We start from the raw sequence: 17,509 nt of genomic DNA on the forward strand, positions 1-17,509 counted from the left end.
ATAAGCCTTGATTTTCCCCAGTTGCAACTCCCTGTCTCCCAAATAAAGAACAGCAAATCATTTTGGAAAGCATAAGAATTTCAACATTCATTCATAAGGCACAGGAGACTACAGTCCAAGAGGGAGAAGCAGGACATTCCACAGAGCTAGCAGAAGTCCCTTCCATGACTCTAAGTAGCTCTCTGGATCCAGACCAGAGCCTTCGGTTTGGAACACTACCATTTTCTCAACGCATTTCTCTCCCCACTTTCTTCTTCAGAGCCAAGGCAATTTGTTATGTCTGATTCTCCATTTACTCCCTCCACCCATACCTATATTGGCTCATACATAATCTGATCCTTGGAATATAAATCACAAGACAAACAACTCTACTCAGAATATGACAACAAAATCTGATTCACTTGAGGCAAAGTAGAATTTGACTGGCACTGCTCTATTCTATATTCACAATCTCTCCTAAACACCTCATTCCTTTTGCCTCAGGTCATACTGAACAATATTTTTGGAAATACTCCAAAAGCTTCTCCTTTTCCGATTTCTCTTCCAAGAAAGTCACGCTAAAGTCTTTCTCGATATAAAGCAGGCACCTTGTTAATTCCAAGAGCCACATCACACAAAGACTACATCTGATAAGAAGGGGTGGGGGGTGGGGGTGGGAATCTGATAGGAAGGGAAGGCTCCCAAGTGATTGAAATTCATTGATAAGTCTGAGGAAGTGAGCAGGGATACATAACTGGACCAATGGGTACACTTTCCCACCTTTCTGGGTAAAATAATTATCAGCTTGCACTTCCACCATTCCAAGGTGGTAGTGTTTCAACTGATACCTATTTTCTCTTAAAGTTCCCCTACAGGGACATATCTATGGAAAATGGCAAGCACTGAAAACCCTTCTCCACTGCAGCACAGCTGGGTCCAGCATTCAACTGTGGATCTGCAGTTGAAAACTGGACCTGACCAGACTGAGTCCAGAGTCAAACTGTGGGTTCAGCCTGTCTGGGTCTAGTTTTATACTACTGACTCTACTTCTGAAGTCCATGTGACTTTCCAGGTGGGGCTTCAGGGCAGAACCAGAAGTATAAAGCAGGAGCCAGCCAGGCTGCGCCTGCCATTTAATACTAGGCTTGGTCGGGCTGGGTTGAATTTTAAACAGAAGACTCTGCCTCCAACATCTATGTTGGATGTAGAGCCCGTAGTTTAAAGCTGAACCCATCCCAAGTGGATTTCTAGACAAGAGGAGGCTGGGCACCTGGGGCACCCTCTTTAGGTGGCACTCAGGGCATAAGCCCTGGCTGCCCCACCCTATATATGCCTCTGTTTCCCCAAGTTTAGAGTGAATTTGCAAGAACACTATTAGCCTTCTCATATTTAAGTCACAGTATGACTGCACATGGAAGGCAGTTGAAAGGGATAACATCAATCAGGGACAGCCAGCATCTTTAATGGATAAACTGCTCTGCCACCCATCTTTCTAGGTCATGATGCTGTTAGTTTTCAGCCTTCAGAGATGAGGCCTCAAAGAATCCTGCAGCACATTCTGATTTAATGAGAGACAATTGCTGGGTGAGAAGCAGCATTTTGTGTATTGCAAAGCACTGCATGATCTGACTGCTTTCTCCACTATTTCCCAATATATGTTTTCAATCTCCCCCCAAATGGCAGGCGCATGTTTTTGCTCATCATGTTAACTGTAACTCACACAGGTCATTTGTAAATTTGACTTTCAACGCGTTTGTGTTTATTTTGAGAGTGTAAGTCAACAGAAGTTAAGCAGGAAAGTTTCCTCTCTAAGTCAGAATTCACTATGATGTAATAAATTGTGACTGGGCAAAAAGTCTTGTACAATAACCAATCGTAGCCTTCCCTCGTCTGTGGGAAAAACAAATCGCATCCCTCCCACATCTGTGGGAGATCACAATGAAAGAATTTCTGCCCTAATTGATCTTCTCTTTCTCTGTTTCTTTCATGTGTAATCCTCTAACTCAGAAAAGTCCAGTATGAAAGCAGAAGAGAGATGACAGAACCACAACAGGAAAGTTCAAATTTCACTGGGGGGGAAAAAGCAGGTGAAACCTGTCATGTGGTCTTTAGGAGATCTTGTCAGGCTGAAAAGAAAATTGTAGGCTAAGTAAACATTCTCAACATAAGAGGCTTTATCTTGTCTGTTTTAAAAAATTAATTAAAGCCAACCACTAAATCTCATCTGCTGTCACTTCTTTTGTGTTCCTCACTTGGACATTTTCTAAGTAATCCTTAGTTACTTTCTCGAAAGTCTCCCCAGGTCAACCCAGCTCAGGGCAGTGAGCCAATCCAAATTCAGAGTCTGAAAGATTCTACACTGTGTAGTTAGAAGGGGGACATCTGTGAGAACATTCTACATCACTTGAACTTACTAACTAGTAACACTTACAATAACAAGATACAGAGAATATACAAATCCTATCCACGTGGACTAAGGGCCAAACTAGATGCCCAGGTTTTTAATGTTTCAGCTCCAAAGTCCACTTGGGTTCCCTGCAGCCATACAGTAACTGAGGGAGTTACTTTTTAAAAATAAAGGAGAAGCCAAATGGTCTTGGAATACCATGGCAGGGAGAGGAAGGATTCTTGCCTCCCCACCCCCCACCCCCAGCTGTTTCTCCAAGCAAAAACAGGGCTAGGCAGGATTAGCCTTCCTTTTTGCAGTTCCACATATAAGTTGGAAAGAATGGTCATAGTATAGCATTCTCCCTGACATACTGATTTTCTTTGCTAATGAAGAAGACTTTTAGGAATTATGGATGTGGGGGCAGGACTGTCCAAATGTGTGATGCCAAATACCAATAGTCTGTTGTGTTATACCCCAGCGAGGAAAAAAAGTTGCATGTAGTTGTTCCGCATGTGTAAATCAGTGCTAAATGTAGATTAAGTTATAAATTGGGTTCATGATAAAGCAACCAACAGATACCACTTGACTATACGCTGAACTGTCTACAGAACACACATTCTTCACATGCCAATTTGATCACATGAAATGGGTGCAAAGGTCTGTATAGCAGTCCAGGATAAGGACTGGATTAATGCATTTCCCACAGGGATTATTACATTGCAGTAGCAAGGCACATGGTAGCGCCTTACGCTGAACAAGGCTGTTGGTCCATCAGCATCAGTATTGTCTACTCAGTCTGATGGCAGCTGTCCAGGACTTTGGCAGGGATCTTTTACATCACCTACTACCTGGTCCCCTTTTGACTGGAAATGCTGGTGATTGACATGAGCCTTTTTGCATGGAAAGCATGGAAAGTGCTTCATCTGCCTAAGGGTTTCGTCTAAACTTAATGATGAATCCATCCAAGATTGTACTAACAAGATCCAGTAGCAACCTCAACATTTGTGTAAGAGACAATTACTTTTGCTCTTTCAAATTCTGGAAGCATGCCATGCTTCTCTGCTAACCGTCAGAACAGCAGAGAATTGTGGACTAAGAAGAGAAAAGCACAACAAATAGTCTCCCTGGTGGCTAAACTGAATCAAACTCATTCCTGATGATTCTTTGCGGGCAACACATGATGACAGATGAATGCTATTTCCCCTTGTTTAAGCAGAACTGATTATTTCTAATTAAACCTTTCTATCTATGTCTTCAATGATAAAAGGGGGAGGGGAATCATTTTACAAGCACACTCATGAGCAGGTCAAGAAATTACTGTATTGAACCATCTGAAGTACCATAAAATCAATGACCTTATAACAGCAAGACAATCTAATGACTAAACATTTAACAGTTATTTTCAAAACGTGTGTGTGTATATATGTATGTATGTGTGCATGCCCACGTAGCTGATTTGGAGTATAAATTAAAACACTAGTTCTCAGGTAATGAAACAAAACAACTGCATACTATAGAAACTGATCAGACACATGGGCATTTTCCCTACAGAAAAAATATCCTGGGATAGACCCGAGATCATATATCCTAGAGTGCTTTTATCCCGGTTTCTCTCTTCGCACGGCTGCCCATCAGCACATTCAGGAACTCCAGTGAATCATGTATGAGCCCCCGGTTTATTTTCATTTTCCACATGAACATTTATGTTTGTGTTGTTTATGTCGTTTACGTAGTTTGCGTACATTTACGTAGTTTACGTAGATTCCGTTTTTCCGATATTCTGATTGGCTGCAGCTAAGGGGCAGTGAGAACAGGTGGCGAAGCTGGAAAAATAAACTGTGCCGTCGCCCGTGGTCTTTGCATGGGAGCAGGATTGGTGTGGGCTTTTCCAAAAGAACTGCCAATTTCATCGTTTTTTGAAAGCTGCAGGATAAGGTAAATCTCGCGGGGCAGGCCCGATTTAGGCCTGGAAGCCATGCAGAATTCATGGCCAAACCGGGATGGTTCACTTCCTTATCCCAGGATATATTGGTCGTAGGGAAAACGCCATGGACAGCTGTATTAACGGGTTCCAGAAAGCCACTATGTGATTCCAATGTATGAAAATTGGCAGTACTTATAGAAAAGTTAGGGGAACGCATCCTTAACCATAATTGCTGTGAAATAAGACTTACGATAGCTTCACATCCTATTCCACCTTTGGGGGCCAACATGAACTACATATGGTGTGAACAGATGCCTTTTGTGGTTGGTTCTGGGTGCCTACAAATGTTAATGATTCAGAATTTCTACTGAGTTGCTACCCACCATCTTTCTATCAAGTGTAAACAGTTTTCTTGGGTGAGCAGCTAGAAAAGTGTACTGCAGATACCATCCATTTAGGCTAGCCTAAGGTCATCAGATCTCAGAAGCTAAGCAGGGTCAGTTCTAGCTAGTACTTGGACAGAAGACCACCAAAAAATACCTCACTATGCAGAGGCAATGGCAAACCACCTCTCACACTGTCTCTCACACTGAAAACCCAACTGGGTTGCTATAGCTTTGGCAAGGGTGTGAAGATTGTCATTTGGAGATTCCTACTCCACGTGATGGGAGGAAAGGTGACCTGGTATAACTCAGACTCTTCAGATCTTGGAAGCTAAGCAGGGTCAGTACCTGGAAGGGAAATTTTGTAACAAAGCTATACCTAAAAGGCTGGGGAGGGGCTACAAAGATTTACACTCAAGGTTTGGTTACTATTTGTAATACTGGCATACTACAAGTATCCTAAATCATTAATTAACCTGTGAAGCTCATCTTGTCTAACGTTTTATACTCTGCTGACCAGCAAAGAGTTTGTGCCTCCTCAAATCTAATGAGATCTTTTCATGCTGATCTCTTCTGGTCAAAAGGAGGGCGTGGATAGTGAAAGCCCTTTTCCTAAGGATTAATATTTTGGCTTTGTGAGGAATTCCAGGGCCTCTTTTTGCCTAAGGCCCACCAAAGGGGGAGGAGAGAGAGCACTGCTCTGTGGGTGCCAGGCAGGAAAGCAGCACAGGAACTCAAATGCAACCTTACCAAAGCCACTCCCTCTAGTCATCTAGATCCAAGTCCACCAGCACCTTAAAGTCCAGTAAGGTTTTCAGTGTATGAGCTTTTGAAAGTCAAATTTCTCTTTGTCTCCAGGACTCAAATCTAGCTGTTCTACTGCAGACCAACACAGCTATCTGTACCGGCTGCCCATCTCCTGGGCTTCAGACACATCATTCTCAACATCTTCAACATTATGCCTTTTATTTGTCAAGGAAATGTACACACTGTCCCTTGACAGAGGCATCTCACAAGCAACCCCCCCCCCCCATAAAATCCCCATAAGGTTATTACTATGAAAACAAAACAAGGTATTAAAAGAAGCCATTAAAGGAGAGGCTTCAACATGGAGTGAGCCACGATTAGTAGTGGATGCTACCAGCTGCTGGAAGTCCTCCCTTTGCTTTCGGCATTTGGGTGAGAAAGTGGAATGAACACATCTTTTAGTAAGCAGGAAAGATCCTTATCACCTCACCAGGATTCCTCTTTCACGGAAGGCTAGAAGACACCTGGCGATCTTTAGAACACTAACAGAGACGTTCAAAACTAGATCGCGTAGCAGCACAACGTCGATGGGACTGCCCAGCCGGCCACGCCAGAGGAATTCCACCCAGGCTTGCCCATCCTCTCGTCCCCCACCAGATCCTTCGACAGCGACCAGGCAGCCTCGGAGCTGCCTCGCTCATTTCATTCCACGGGGAACCACCCAGGAGAGCCCGAGCTTTGGCACTGCGTTCACCTAGTAGCGGAAGGATCACCTCGCCCACCCCTGGCAGAGGAGCCGGCGCGTCGCAGAAAGCCTCCTGCTGAGAAGGAGCCCTCCCCCCAATTCAGCATCAGCAAGAAAAGTGGGTCAGGAAGAGCTGCGCTGGGAGAAGTCTGAGCCTTAGAAATGCGTGCAAAAAAAAATAAAATCCCGCAGCGCTGAGCAGGGTTTCCTTCGCCCCTCCCAAACGATAAGAGCTATTTATTGACACCCCCCCCCCCTTCCCCTCCCGGACGCCTCCTGCTTATCAGCCGTTCATTCACTCCCTCCCCAGAAAATCATTCGGCTGGGCATAATTCTAGGCTAAGGCAGATCCTGGAAGCGTCCCTTCAACCGCATGTATCCAGTCGACTGCGGAGAGGATGTGGCATCTGGGGAGGGCTTTCCGGGCGATCAGCGGCTCATCTCCCGTACCACCCACTGCGTTTTCGCAGGCAATCGGCATCTGCCAAACCCAAAACAACCGCTAAAGCCCCGTCGACATAAACAGCCCATTCTGAGGAAAGCCTCCAGAAAAAAAAAACTTCACATGCACTTCAATCTTCTCCTTGGTGACCCCACCCCCACCACACCCCCACATCGGGCATATCCTTCTTTCTGCCCCTGCATTCCCCGAAGATGCCCGGGCGTCGCATTCCTGCACAAGGGGAGAATGGGTGTGATACAAAAGCGGGGAGGGGGAGCCATCGCCGCTGGATTCAAGGGGAGCATCTATGTATGCAGCCTGGCTGGGCCACACCTCCCTATTCCGAGCCACACTTTTCTGCCTCGGGAGCCAGCAACAGCAGCCTAACCTATCGCGGGCACTTCTTCCCAGCCGAGCGATCCACACTGCCCGCCCCGTCCCCCATCGCTTCAACCAGCGGCGAGAAACCGACCCGAGGTGAAGGTGAGCCACCACCAGCAGCATTAAGGTCGTCGCCTCAAGGGGAAGAAGGGGTGGGGAACACGACGGTCGCACTTACGCACTGCCTCCTGCTTGGGGTCGAGGGTGTGGAGAACCCCCTGGACGCCGCCGATCTTGCTGTGCAGCGCCCGGACCCTGCGGTGGGTGACCTGGATCTCGCCTTCGATCTCCTGAAAGAGGGCGCAGGCATGCCTGGCCACGTCGGAGAGCTGCCGGAGGATCCGCGAGAGAGCCACGTTGCTGACCGAGCCCAGGTCCAGCATCACCAGCGTCTCCTCGGCTTCGCCCTCCTTCCCGTCGGCGGGCGCCACAGCCAGCCCGGCGGCGGCTGCAGCCTCTTCCTCCGGCTCGCTGGCCGCTTCCCCGGGCTCCTCTCGCGGGCTGCCGGGGGCAGGATCGCCGCCTGGGTTCTCGTCCAGCACAGAGGCGACCTGCTGCTGCCTGCAGAGCCACTGAGGCTCCACGATCCGCTTGGCAAAAGGCATGGCGAAGCGGTCCCGGTCGATCGCGATCCCGCCGGTCGTTCGAGCCACCCAAAACCACCGGTGCAAATCCAAGCAAGCGACTCGCCCACTCCGGGTGCTTTCCAAACTGGGCTGTTTCTGCCGCTCCTCTTCCACCTCCTCCTCCTCCACTTGCTAGCAGCCGGGATCGGCAGGCGAGTGATCCCCCATGATCTCCCTCAGTCGATCCCCAATCGCGCCTGCAAAGCGGTCGCCGAGCTCAGCCCTTCCCCGGCCACCTCCAGTTGCCTCCACTCCCCTTTCTGCGTCCTTCTTCCTATACGTTCAGTCCCTCGCTTCCCCAGACAGCCCGAGCTTGCAGCGCGCGAGAGAGGTGGATTTTAAACGGATGGCTTGAAAACCCGGAGACAGGAATTCGCCTAAATCTTTTGTGAGGAGGAGCAGGCAGGGAGAGCCACCCACTCCCGTTACAAGAGGCGGCGGAAGGGGAGATAGGGAGAGGTATTACCCCTTGCGACCGCACGGGGTCGCTACAGGCTCCACACGGGTCAGGCTGCCAATCCACCATCAAAGGGGCGAGAGCTGTTTGAACAGAAGATGAAAAGGGGGTGGTGAGAGGAGGAGCTGGAAGCTTGAAAAGTTTGGCTCTTGGGCTGAACAAAGCAAAGCATCTGTTTCAAGATACCGGTCTGGAAAAAGAGCAACATCTCCTGTTTACTGAAGTACATGGATGGGGCAGGAACCCCAAAGTACTCAATATGGGTACTTTGAAAGTGCCCAGAAAGACTTGAGTGAGGAACACAGCAAGACTGATCTCTTCCAAAGAACTGCTTTGGCAAACTGCTTTCTTTCTAATGAGAGTTAACATGATCAACAGTGTAAAGCACTCTGCAGATTAGCCTTGGCCATATAAATGATCAGCAACTCAGAAGATGCCAAGAACTGCAGGCAATGTGTTCAGCTACTGAACTAAGGTGACTCCTTTCCCCTAAAAGACAGCTCATTTGAGAGCCATAATTCATAATGAATAATTCAGTGCATTTAACACAACACAGGAATGACAAATATTGGCCTGTGACATTAGACACAAGCAGTATATAAACTACACACATTTTCTCTCTGTCTCTTGCCATCAAGTAAAAGCTGAGCCCCCCCCCCCCTGCCCTCCAGGTAGAGTTTTCAATATGAAAGACATTTGGAGGTGGTTTCCCACTGCCTGCTTTCACATCATGACCCTTCTATTCCTTGGAGATAGGGTAGTCAGCTTCAGGTTGGGAAATCTAGAGATTTTAGGGATGTCACTGCTGTCCCAAACAATCTCTGACTGGCAGATAAGCTATAGCCATAAAATCTGTTGATAAACAGTGTATAGAACCAGGCTGTGGCCGAATTCCCACTGAAAATTTAATCTAGATACAACCAAGTTTCAAAAGAATCGGCACCTTTTCATCCAGTGCCAACATCCTCACTGCAACATGTTTCTAGTGAAGACGTCTAGGCCTGCCCGGGGGGGGGGGGGGGGGGTGCCTGCTGTCAGGGGTGCAATTGTTAAGCTAGCAGCATCAAAATTTCAGAGTATCTTTAGGAGACCCTCCTGATGATACCGCCCAGATTTGGTGAAGTTTAGTTCATGGGGGCCAAAGTTATGGACCCTCAAATGTGTAGCCCCCATCTCCTATTAGCTCCCATTGGAGTATCCCCCCCCCCAAAAAAAAGGTGCATATACAAGCAGGTCCAGGAAAATCCTGTGATAAGGGGGGGAGCACCAGAAACGGGACTGATCTGTGTTCTGCGGTTCAGCAGTGGGGAGATCGGGAGGAAACCTGGATATTTCGGGTGACTATCCCAGGATAAATCACAAGTGAGAAATTGCCTTGTGACCAATATAAGCCTTCTCTGCATGACTGGTACCCAGATCTTACAGATCTAAACAGACATCTTTATTTTTTAACTGCAAATGCAGTTCAATGTAGCAAAATGTAAAGTGATGCACATAGGGGCAAAAAATCCAAACTTCACATACACACTACAGGGGTCAGTGCTATCAGTCACAGACCAGGAAAGGGATTTGGGCGTCTTAGTTGATAGCTCCATGGGAATGTCAACTCAATGCATGGCAGCTGTGAAAAAGGCAAACTCTATGCTGGGGATAATTAGGAAAGGAATTGATAATAAAACTGCAAAGATGCACTTCTATAAAGCAGTGGTGCGACCGCACTTGGAGTACTGTATTCAGTTCTGGTCACCACATCTCAAAAAGGATATCAAATCTGGAGAACCGGGTTTGATTCCCCACTCCTTCACCTGAGTGGCAGAGGCTTATCTGATGAACCAGATGTGTTTCTACACTCCTACATTGTGCTGGGTGACCTTGGGCTAGTTCTTCAGAACTCTCTCAATGTTCTTCAGAACTCTCTCAATGTTCTTCAGAACAGTTCTCTCAACAGTTCTTCAGAACTCTCTCAATGGCCCTTCCGCACACGCAAAATAATGCGTTTTCAAACCACTTTCACAACTGTTTGCAAGTGGATTTTGCTATTCCGCATAGCTTCAAAGAGCACTGAAAGCAGTTTGAAAGTGCATTATTCTGCATGTGCGGAATGAGCCAATCCCACCTACCTCACAAGGTGTCTGTTGTGGGGACAGGAAGGGAAAGGAGCTTATAAGCCACCTTGAGTCTCCTTATAGGAGAGAAAGGTGGGGTATAAATCCAAACTCTTCTCTTCTTCTTAAAAACTTCACCAGGCATTACCATAAGACAGATTCAGGGTAAAAAGAGTTCCACTTCAGGGCAGAAAACTGGGATGAGCCCCTCCTTTCTGTGCTGTGGTCCTGACCAGAATCCAGGATCTGTGGCAGTATTACATGCATGAGGATCAGCAATGGGAAGATGGTCCCTGTGAAGAAAACATGGCAATCATCCCATCTAACTTGTTCCTGAGAGAAAAGCATTTTAGAAAATCAGTGGCAGGCATATAAGTGGCAGGCAGGTATGAGGGAGAGTTTGTTTCCACGTACCTGTATACATGCTTAGCTTTTAAAAGTGGATTTTACAGCCCATGTTGAAACAAACTGAATTGCTCCCATCACATCTAGGAGAGTTTTACCATGAATTACCCATGAACATTCCCTACTGCATCTCTATAGTCATATCAATTCCCTTTTCCTCACTGTGCCCTCCAACTTGAGTGTGGCTTGCCTCCTATTTGCATTGCAATTTCTTTCAGCTGCACAGTCCTACAATTCCACTGAAAAAAACTGAAGAACATCTGTGTACTCTCAAACATAAACAGTAAAACTGTGAGGAAAAAACACATTGTTTTCTTTATTCTCTTTGACATTACCCTTGTAGGTAAACAATACTGAGTAGGAAATATGATTCTTCAAGCTAGTGACCTCTTTTCAAAATCAATATCAAAGCAGATTTTCGCCACTAATTAAACAATTTTAATTAAATGTAAATAAATACTATGTAGTCTCAGAATCAACCAGAGAGTAACATTTTCCAGAGAGTAACATTTGGTAAGTCAGCCAAAGATAAATTTATTTGACCTTTTGAAAAGGTAAACATCTCTACAGTTAAAAATATAGTTAATATTAGGATTGCAAATTCTGGATGGGAATTCTTTGAGATTTTGGGGTGGACCTATGAGAGGGTAGAATTTGAGGAAGACAGGGAGCTTAGCAGAGATGTCATGCTGTGTGGTGTCCACTTTTCAAAGCAACTTTTTCCTCCAGGTGAACTAATCTTTTTTCGCCTGGAGTTCGGTTCCAGGAGAAGTCCAGAACAACCTAGCTAAAATATCATCTCTGTGTTATATATCTGTTAGAAAAGCTGCTAATATTCTGCCATACAAAATACAAGTGTTACCAGATTATATGAGATACACCTTTCAAAACTGAAGGTATGTTACCGCGCTGCTCAGGATAACACTTTCCGTTCCAGAGGTATCCCGCTCTCGGCAGCGCCCAGGAACCCAAGCAAGACCCGACAAGGCTTGGATAAATAAAAGTGATTTATTGAGATGCTGACCTAAGTGTCAGCACCTCCCTTCCACACAAACACTGCGCTGCCTAGCAGCCTTGCAACCCCTTAAGTACACTTTCTCCCGTCGGGGGCCCGGGAGAACCAAAGACAGCCCACCACCATTCATTAACAAAATTCAAAACAACCAATCATTCATTTGCAACATGCAGGAACCAATCAGTGTCCGATAGGCATCCCCTTCTCAAGTTTCGCACCAGAGCAGGGCGAGGCGATGACGTGTCCACTGACAGGGGGACACACAAAGGTTTTCTCCAGGTGTCCGGGGTCAGGAAGCAAAGAGCGATGACGTGAGTCCCCTTATCTGCCTGCTGACGAGATTAGGCAGGGCAAGGCGCTTCGACTGAGGTTTCCCTTTGTCCGCGTGCATCAGGAGACTTTACACGTGAATGGGATGGGTCCGGGTGGGGCAGAGATGGCTCTCTGCCTTGGGCCAAGGAGGTTCCATACAATCACAAATACAGGGAAACTTACAAATCCTATTTCTACCTAATACAAACCAGTTTCTACCTAAATAAATACAAAACGGAATAAATCCTCCAATCGTTTTAATTCAGACATAGTCCAGGAACGGGATTCTCTCCTGGCTCCGCTATCAGGTAGAATTTCATTTAGTGTAGCTTCTCCCACTTTAGGGAACGTTTATACCTATCCCAAATTCTCCCTGTTTTTCAGACTAGCAGATACCGGTACATAGTATTCTTAATCCTCATTTACATGGAACCTGGCAACTGTAGTAAGGAACAAAGGTTATTGCTGAAAGTTTTTTTTTCTCAATGTCTGCTCGTTCTGAGCATTAGAAGACAAGTATATACATAAGTGCCAGCAAGTCACAGCCAATTTATGGCAACCCCAGCAAGGGGTTTTCAAGGCCAATGAGAGACGGGCAGTTTGCCATTGCTTTCGTTTGTGGAGTCTTCCATGGTGGTCTCCCATCCAAGTACTGATCCTGCTTAGCTTCCAAGATCTAACAAGATCAGCTTACACCACACCATCTTCCCTCCCAGAAGGCAAATATGTGTCCAATAATACACAGCACAAAGGAGACCAAAACATACATTTGTCTGCACTGGTTTGAATATTACAGGCGAAGTGACGTTTTGCATAAACTAAAAATACTGAGCTCTTAACCATTTCCAGAACACTTTCAAGGCATGTAGATCTTTACAATCCTTATCTTCACACTAACTCAAAGAAGGAGATCCTTCTTACTTTCATTTTACAGATGTAAAATAGAAACAGCTGCAAACATAAGGCCAGCTAGTTGCCTCAAACTGAAAAGCCGTATGAAAGTGCCCATTTTTAAATAATTATTATCCTTCCCAACATACTGAAAGTAATGTTTGGGAGGAAAAGTAAATAATCTTTAGAGAAATAGTTGAGTCCTTTAAGGTAAAATACTCCTGTCTCTTGCAATGTCTGTCCACAGAATCTTTGCCTGCAAGTAGAATTGAAGAATAGATGATGCAATTGTTTACTGGGAATGTCAGGTCTGAGCTATTTCACAGGTGATCAGTTGTTTAGAATCTGTGGGCTAGCAACTGAATTTTTCACACAGATTTCCTGTATTTTAGCATGTTTGCCTGGGTTTTGGAAATGCAGCAGCTCATCCCTACACAGTTTGAATATGTGACCACCTTCAGATTTTCTCCTTTTGTATCAATCTTGTGCTTCTTTTTATTTGAATTTGTTTGATCCTGTTAAAGCCAGGAAGTGGTGAATCACCAAACATTGGCTGTGGTTTTCTGCATACATTTTCTATAATAGGCTACAGCCCTTGTTTCACACCAAAAAATGAATCCAGAATTAGCTCGTATTCTTGCTTTCTCTTTGTCTCTCTTTTTCTCACTTTTTCAATCCAAGCAAGGCAACTTCTACCTGCATGGTGTTTCTTAAAACATTAAGAAATGGAAATGCCTTAAAATGACTTGTCCAAGTATTGGTTATTTAGATTCAGTGTCGTACTTCACCAAAGAGCACAGCAGTGAAACACCTCATCTCTATTCTTTCAAGAATAAAACTATTAATCATTTGAATAATACTTATAGGATATGCGCAGCTTTTCATTTTCACAATAATCCTGAGAGATTCACCTTTTCAGTGTCCTATCCAATCTCTTCATTTTGTTATATTAACCTTGTCATTTGATGTTATCTTCAGTCGATCAAATCTTGCCAACATTTTGTAGTACTATTTTCTTTGATCATGAAGGAAACACAAGCTATCTTGTCTTCCACTGCTTTGCAACATTCTTACAATCTAAAGTTTACAGACATTGATATAATTCCACCAACATGTACTTAGGCATTCCATCACTATGGAATGATCAAGAAAGGCCTCTGTACATGATCAGCTGAGTATTTATTTGGTCATAAATATGGTTTTGCAGCTCATTTGTTATGTATAGGTTCACACTGCATTCTCATAGTACTAAACACAGCCACAAAAAAGTAGGGTGGGGAAAGGCTATTCTCCCTTCAGATTGCAATAAAAATAGCATTTCTTAACTAAAGGAATTAATATAATTAAGTAAATAGTGTGGTCCTAAACACTCTTCTGAGTCCATTGAAGTCAATGGGCTGGGATGTAACTACTTAGGGTTTCTCTGCAAATATCCAAAATTTTGAAGAGGAAATTAACACTTCAGTGATGGGAAATAATGGTGTTGTTGAAACTTGGTCAGGGTTTGTAATAGTCTCAACAGTGTCAGGCATGTTTTTCCATCAACCACATGAAAAGACCCAGAGACAGCAAAGATGGCAGCTGTGTGTAAGTATATATCAGTTTTTAACTTCGGCCAACTTATGATCTCATCATGACCAGCAAAATCAAACTTGCTCTAGGGGTGGGGAAAATTTTTATTTGCTGAATATTTTGGTACTTTCAAAATGTTGCACCCAATGACAAGTCTGTTAAGGTGATTACAAATAACAAAAGCAAACATGTGAGAGCGTAAGAGTTGTTGGTGCTTAAATGAAGTAGATTACATGTAAATTGAAATGGCACCTGGAGGCATCTGTAAGTAAATACAGAATCATGTTAAACAATGGAATGTTACTAGACTTGTTACCTTTTCTTACAGTCATACTTCGTTCTGTTTAGTTTAAAAATAAAATGTTGCTTGTATTTATATACCAAATTAGGCAACCTTATCCTGTTTATTGTTGGGGCAGTATTAAATTCAGAGCAATGACTTCAGATCTTGCATGTTAACTCTGGTTGCTGGCAAGAGAAGAGCCTCTCATGTTATGTAATTATGGCTTGCAGCCACAGTAATGAAGATGCTGTGCAGGCTGGAGCCTGTTTGCTGTTGTCTGGAGGCATTAACAGCAGTCTGTGGTTGCGGTCACATGGCGTTTGAAAGAGTCAAAACAGCTCCTTTTCAAGTAGGTAGAATGATATAGTTCAGTAAATATTCAGACAGGAGATTATAGGGACACCTAAGGATGTATAGTATAATCCATAAGACTGTTTCCTTCCGTCTTTCATGTTCAAACCATTTTAAAGACCTTCACACTCCTTCCAAACATGAGAGGAACAACCAACAGAGTTTGTGTGTGTGAAAATGGACAAGAAAGGATTGTGTATAGCTGCTACTGCCTTTATATATATCTAGATGCTGTCATGTCACAGCTGACTTATAGCAACCCTAGGAAGAGACTTTCAAGGCAAGTCAGAAGCAGAGGTGGTCTGCCATTACCTTCCTCTGCAGGGACTTCCTTGGTGGTCCTGCTTACCATCTGAAACTGACAAAATGGGTCTATAGCATGGCACTTTTCTTCCTGCCTAGCTGTTTATGGCGCACTTATATGACCACTATATTATCAGGACTGAAGCCAGCCTTCCTTGTTTGGTGGGGCTTCCATATTTCTAGGTAGAACTTCAACAACAAATAGAAAATCAGTATATTATCAAAACCAATATTATTTATTTGTCTAAAAAAATTAATGCCACTTCTCCGGGAACCTGCCTGAGGCAGTTTACTAAATAAAAGTAATAAATAATGAAGTAATAAACATTAAAGGATATTTGTTAATAATTTCCAGCCTACAACAATAATAAAAGATCAGCCTCTTAACTAAAACTCCGGGTAAACAGAAATATTTTGAACAGACACCTAAAAGAAAGCAACACAGGCACCAAGTGAGCCTCAAGAGAAAGGAAGTGGCAAAAATGGACTGCCTCCACTAAAAAAGACCAGTTTCTGATTGTTACTCACATAACCTCTGAAGACAGAGGCACAGAGAGGACTTTCAAGGGAGATTTTAACTGGTGGACTGGACAATACGGCATAAGAAAGTCTTTCAGGTATCCTAATCCTAAACCATTTAGGGATTTAAAGGTAAAAACTAGAACTTTTATTGTGTCTAGAAACAAATCAACAACTAGTGCAGGGCTGGGACGACATGATTCCTGTACAAAGGCATACCAGGGGAAAATGATGCCCAGGGCTCTGGGTGCCCCCGCATCCCCGCCCCACTTACCTTAGCTGACAGCAGCCCCAGGCAGCCTGGTGGGACTGGGCCTGCAGCAGGCCACCACTCTGCATGGCCCTGCCAGGCTGCTTACTGAAGGAACAGCCTGGCAGGGTCAGGTCGAGAGGCGGCCCATGGCAGGCCCCAGCCTGGCAGCTCCCAGCCTGGGTGCTCAGTGTGTGCAGGGGGTGGGAGGAGGGGGTGGTGGCGATTTTACACCCGCATGTGACTGACCAGCCTGTACCTGGGGACATGTCACTCCACATGTCCCCGTGGTTAGTATGCACCTGCCCCTGTATCTAGCTCCTTACAATAACCTAGCTGCTGCATTTTGCATGGGTGAAAGTTTCTGGACCCCCCATTTTCAAAGGTGCCCCATGTAAAATGCATTACACTGATCTAACTTGAATGTAGTCAGAACATGAATGATTGTGGTTAGATCGTGCTCTTTGAGAATCAGTCATGGCTGAAATATTAGCCAAAGCTGATAAAAGGCACTACTTGCCACAGGAGATATCTGGGCCACCAACTGTAATCTAGGATCCAAGCTGTAAACTTATTTCTTCATGGGTTGTGGATCCCCCTCCACGACAGCCTGACTCCTCATTTTTTGATCTGTATAGGATTTCCGCAAATCTACTTGACTCAGCTGTTAAGGAGAAACAGAGCTGGGTGTCACCCACATATTCATGGCACATTACTTCAAATTCCTGGATGATCTCTTTGGCTCATTCCGCACATGCAGAATAATGCACTTTCAAACTGCTTTCAATGCTCTTTGAAGCTGTGCGGAATGGCAAAATCCACTTGCAAACTGTTGTGAAAGTGGTTTGAAAACGCATTATTTTGCGTGTGCGGAAGGGGCCTTTGAGAGGTTTCATGTAGGCAAGATGTAACCCGGTACGACTCCCTGGTATCAATGCCATGGAGCTGAGCAACAGTATCTCTTTCTGGAATCAGCTGGTTGAGTAGCAGCAGAACCACCAAAGCATGATACCTATATCCCAACAAAACCAGCCTCACTAGAAGGATACCTTGGTCAATGCTATCAAATGCTACAGAGAGGCCATACCATAGATCTGTATAGGGGCATTATAATACCAGCCATTTTCAATCATTTTACCATCAATCAGCCACACAGAGTGTGCCTTTTTCACTGCTCCAGCACACCAGATTGACACTTTCAGTTATCTATCTACCATGATGCCAAGATTTTTTCCTCAGCAGGTTCATACACCAGTAGCTTGTTCTCAAAGCTGGCGAGGGTGGAGTGGGGAGTTGTTCTGATGTGCATCACTTTACACTTATCAACCTTAAAATTTATCTGTCACGTTGTTGCTCGCTCATCCAGATTGTGAGCTCTTACTGCCATTTTAAATCGCTGCCTAGCATCTTCTATGGATTTGACTCTCTTG

At 44.8% G+C, this 17,509-nt stretch overlaps 1 protein-coding gene across 2 annotated transcripts in view; it reads right to left on the minus strand.

Moving 5' to 3' along the window:
- Positions 1–8,045, minus strand: part of NHS (NHS actin remodeling regulator) — a 268,752-nt gene extending 260,707 nt beyond the window's left edge. For both annotated transcript variants that reach the window (XM_048493782.1, XM_048493781.1), the window contains exon 1: positions 7,169–8,045. In XM_048493782.1, the coding sequence (XP_048349739.1) occupies positions 7,169–7,595 (427 nt within the window). In that variant the 5' untranslated portion in view covers positions 7,596–8,045. The remainder of the gene's footprint in view (positions 1–7,168) is intronic.
- Positions 8,046–17,509: the final 9,464 nt, after the last annotated feature.

This window comes from Sphaerodactylus townsendi, linkage group LG04, assembly GCF_021028975.2.
Source record: "Sphaerodactylus townsendi isolate TG3544 linkage group LG04, MPM_Stown_v2.3, whole genome shotgun sequence".
Classification (NCBI taxonomy): domain Eukaryota; kingdom Metazoa; phylum Chordata; class Lepidosauria; order Squamata; family Sphaerodactylidae; genus Sphaerodactylus; species Sphaerodactylus townsendi.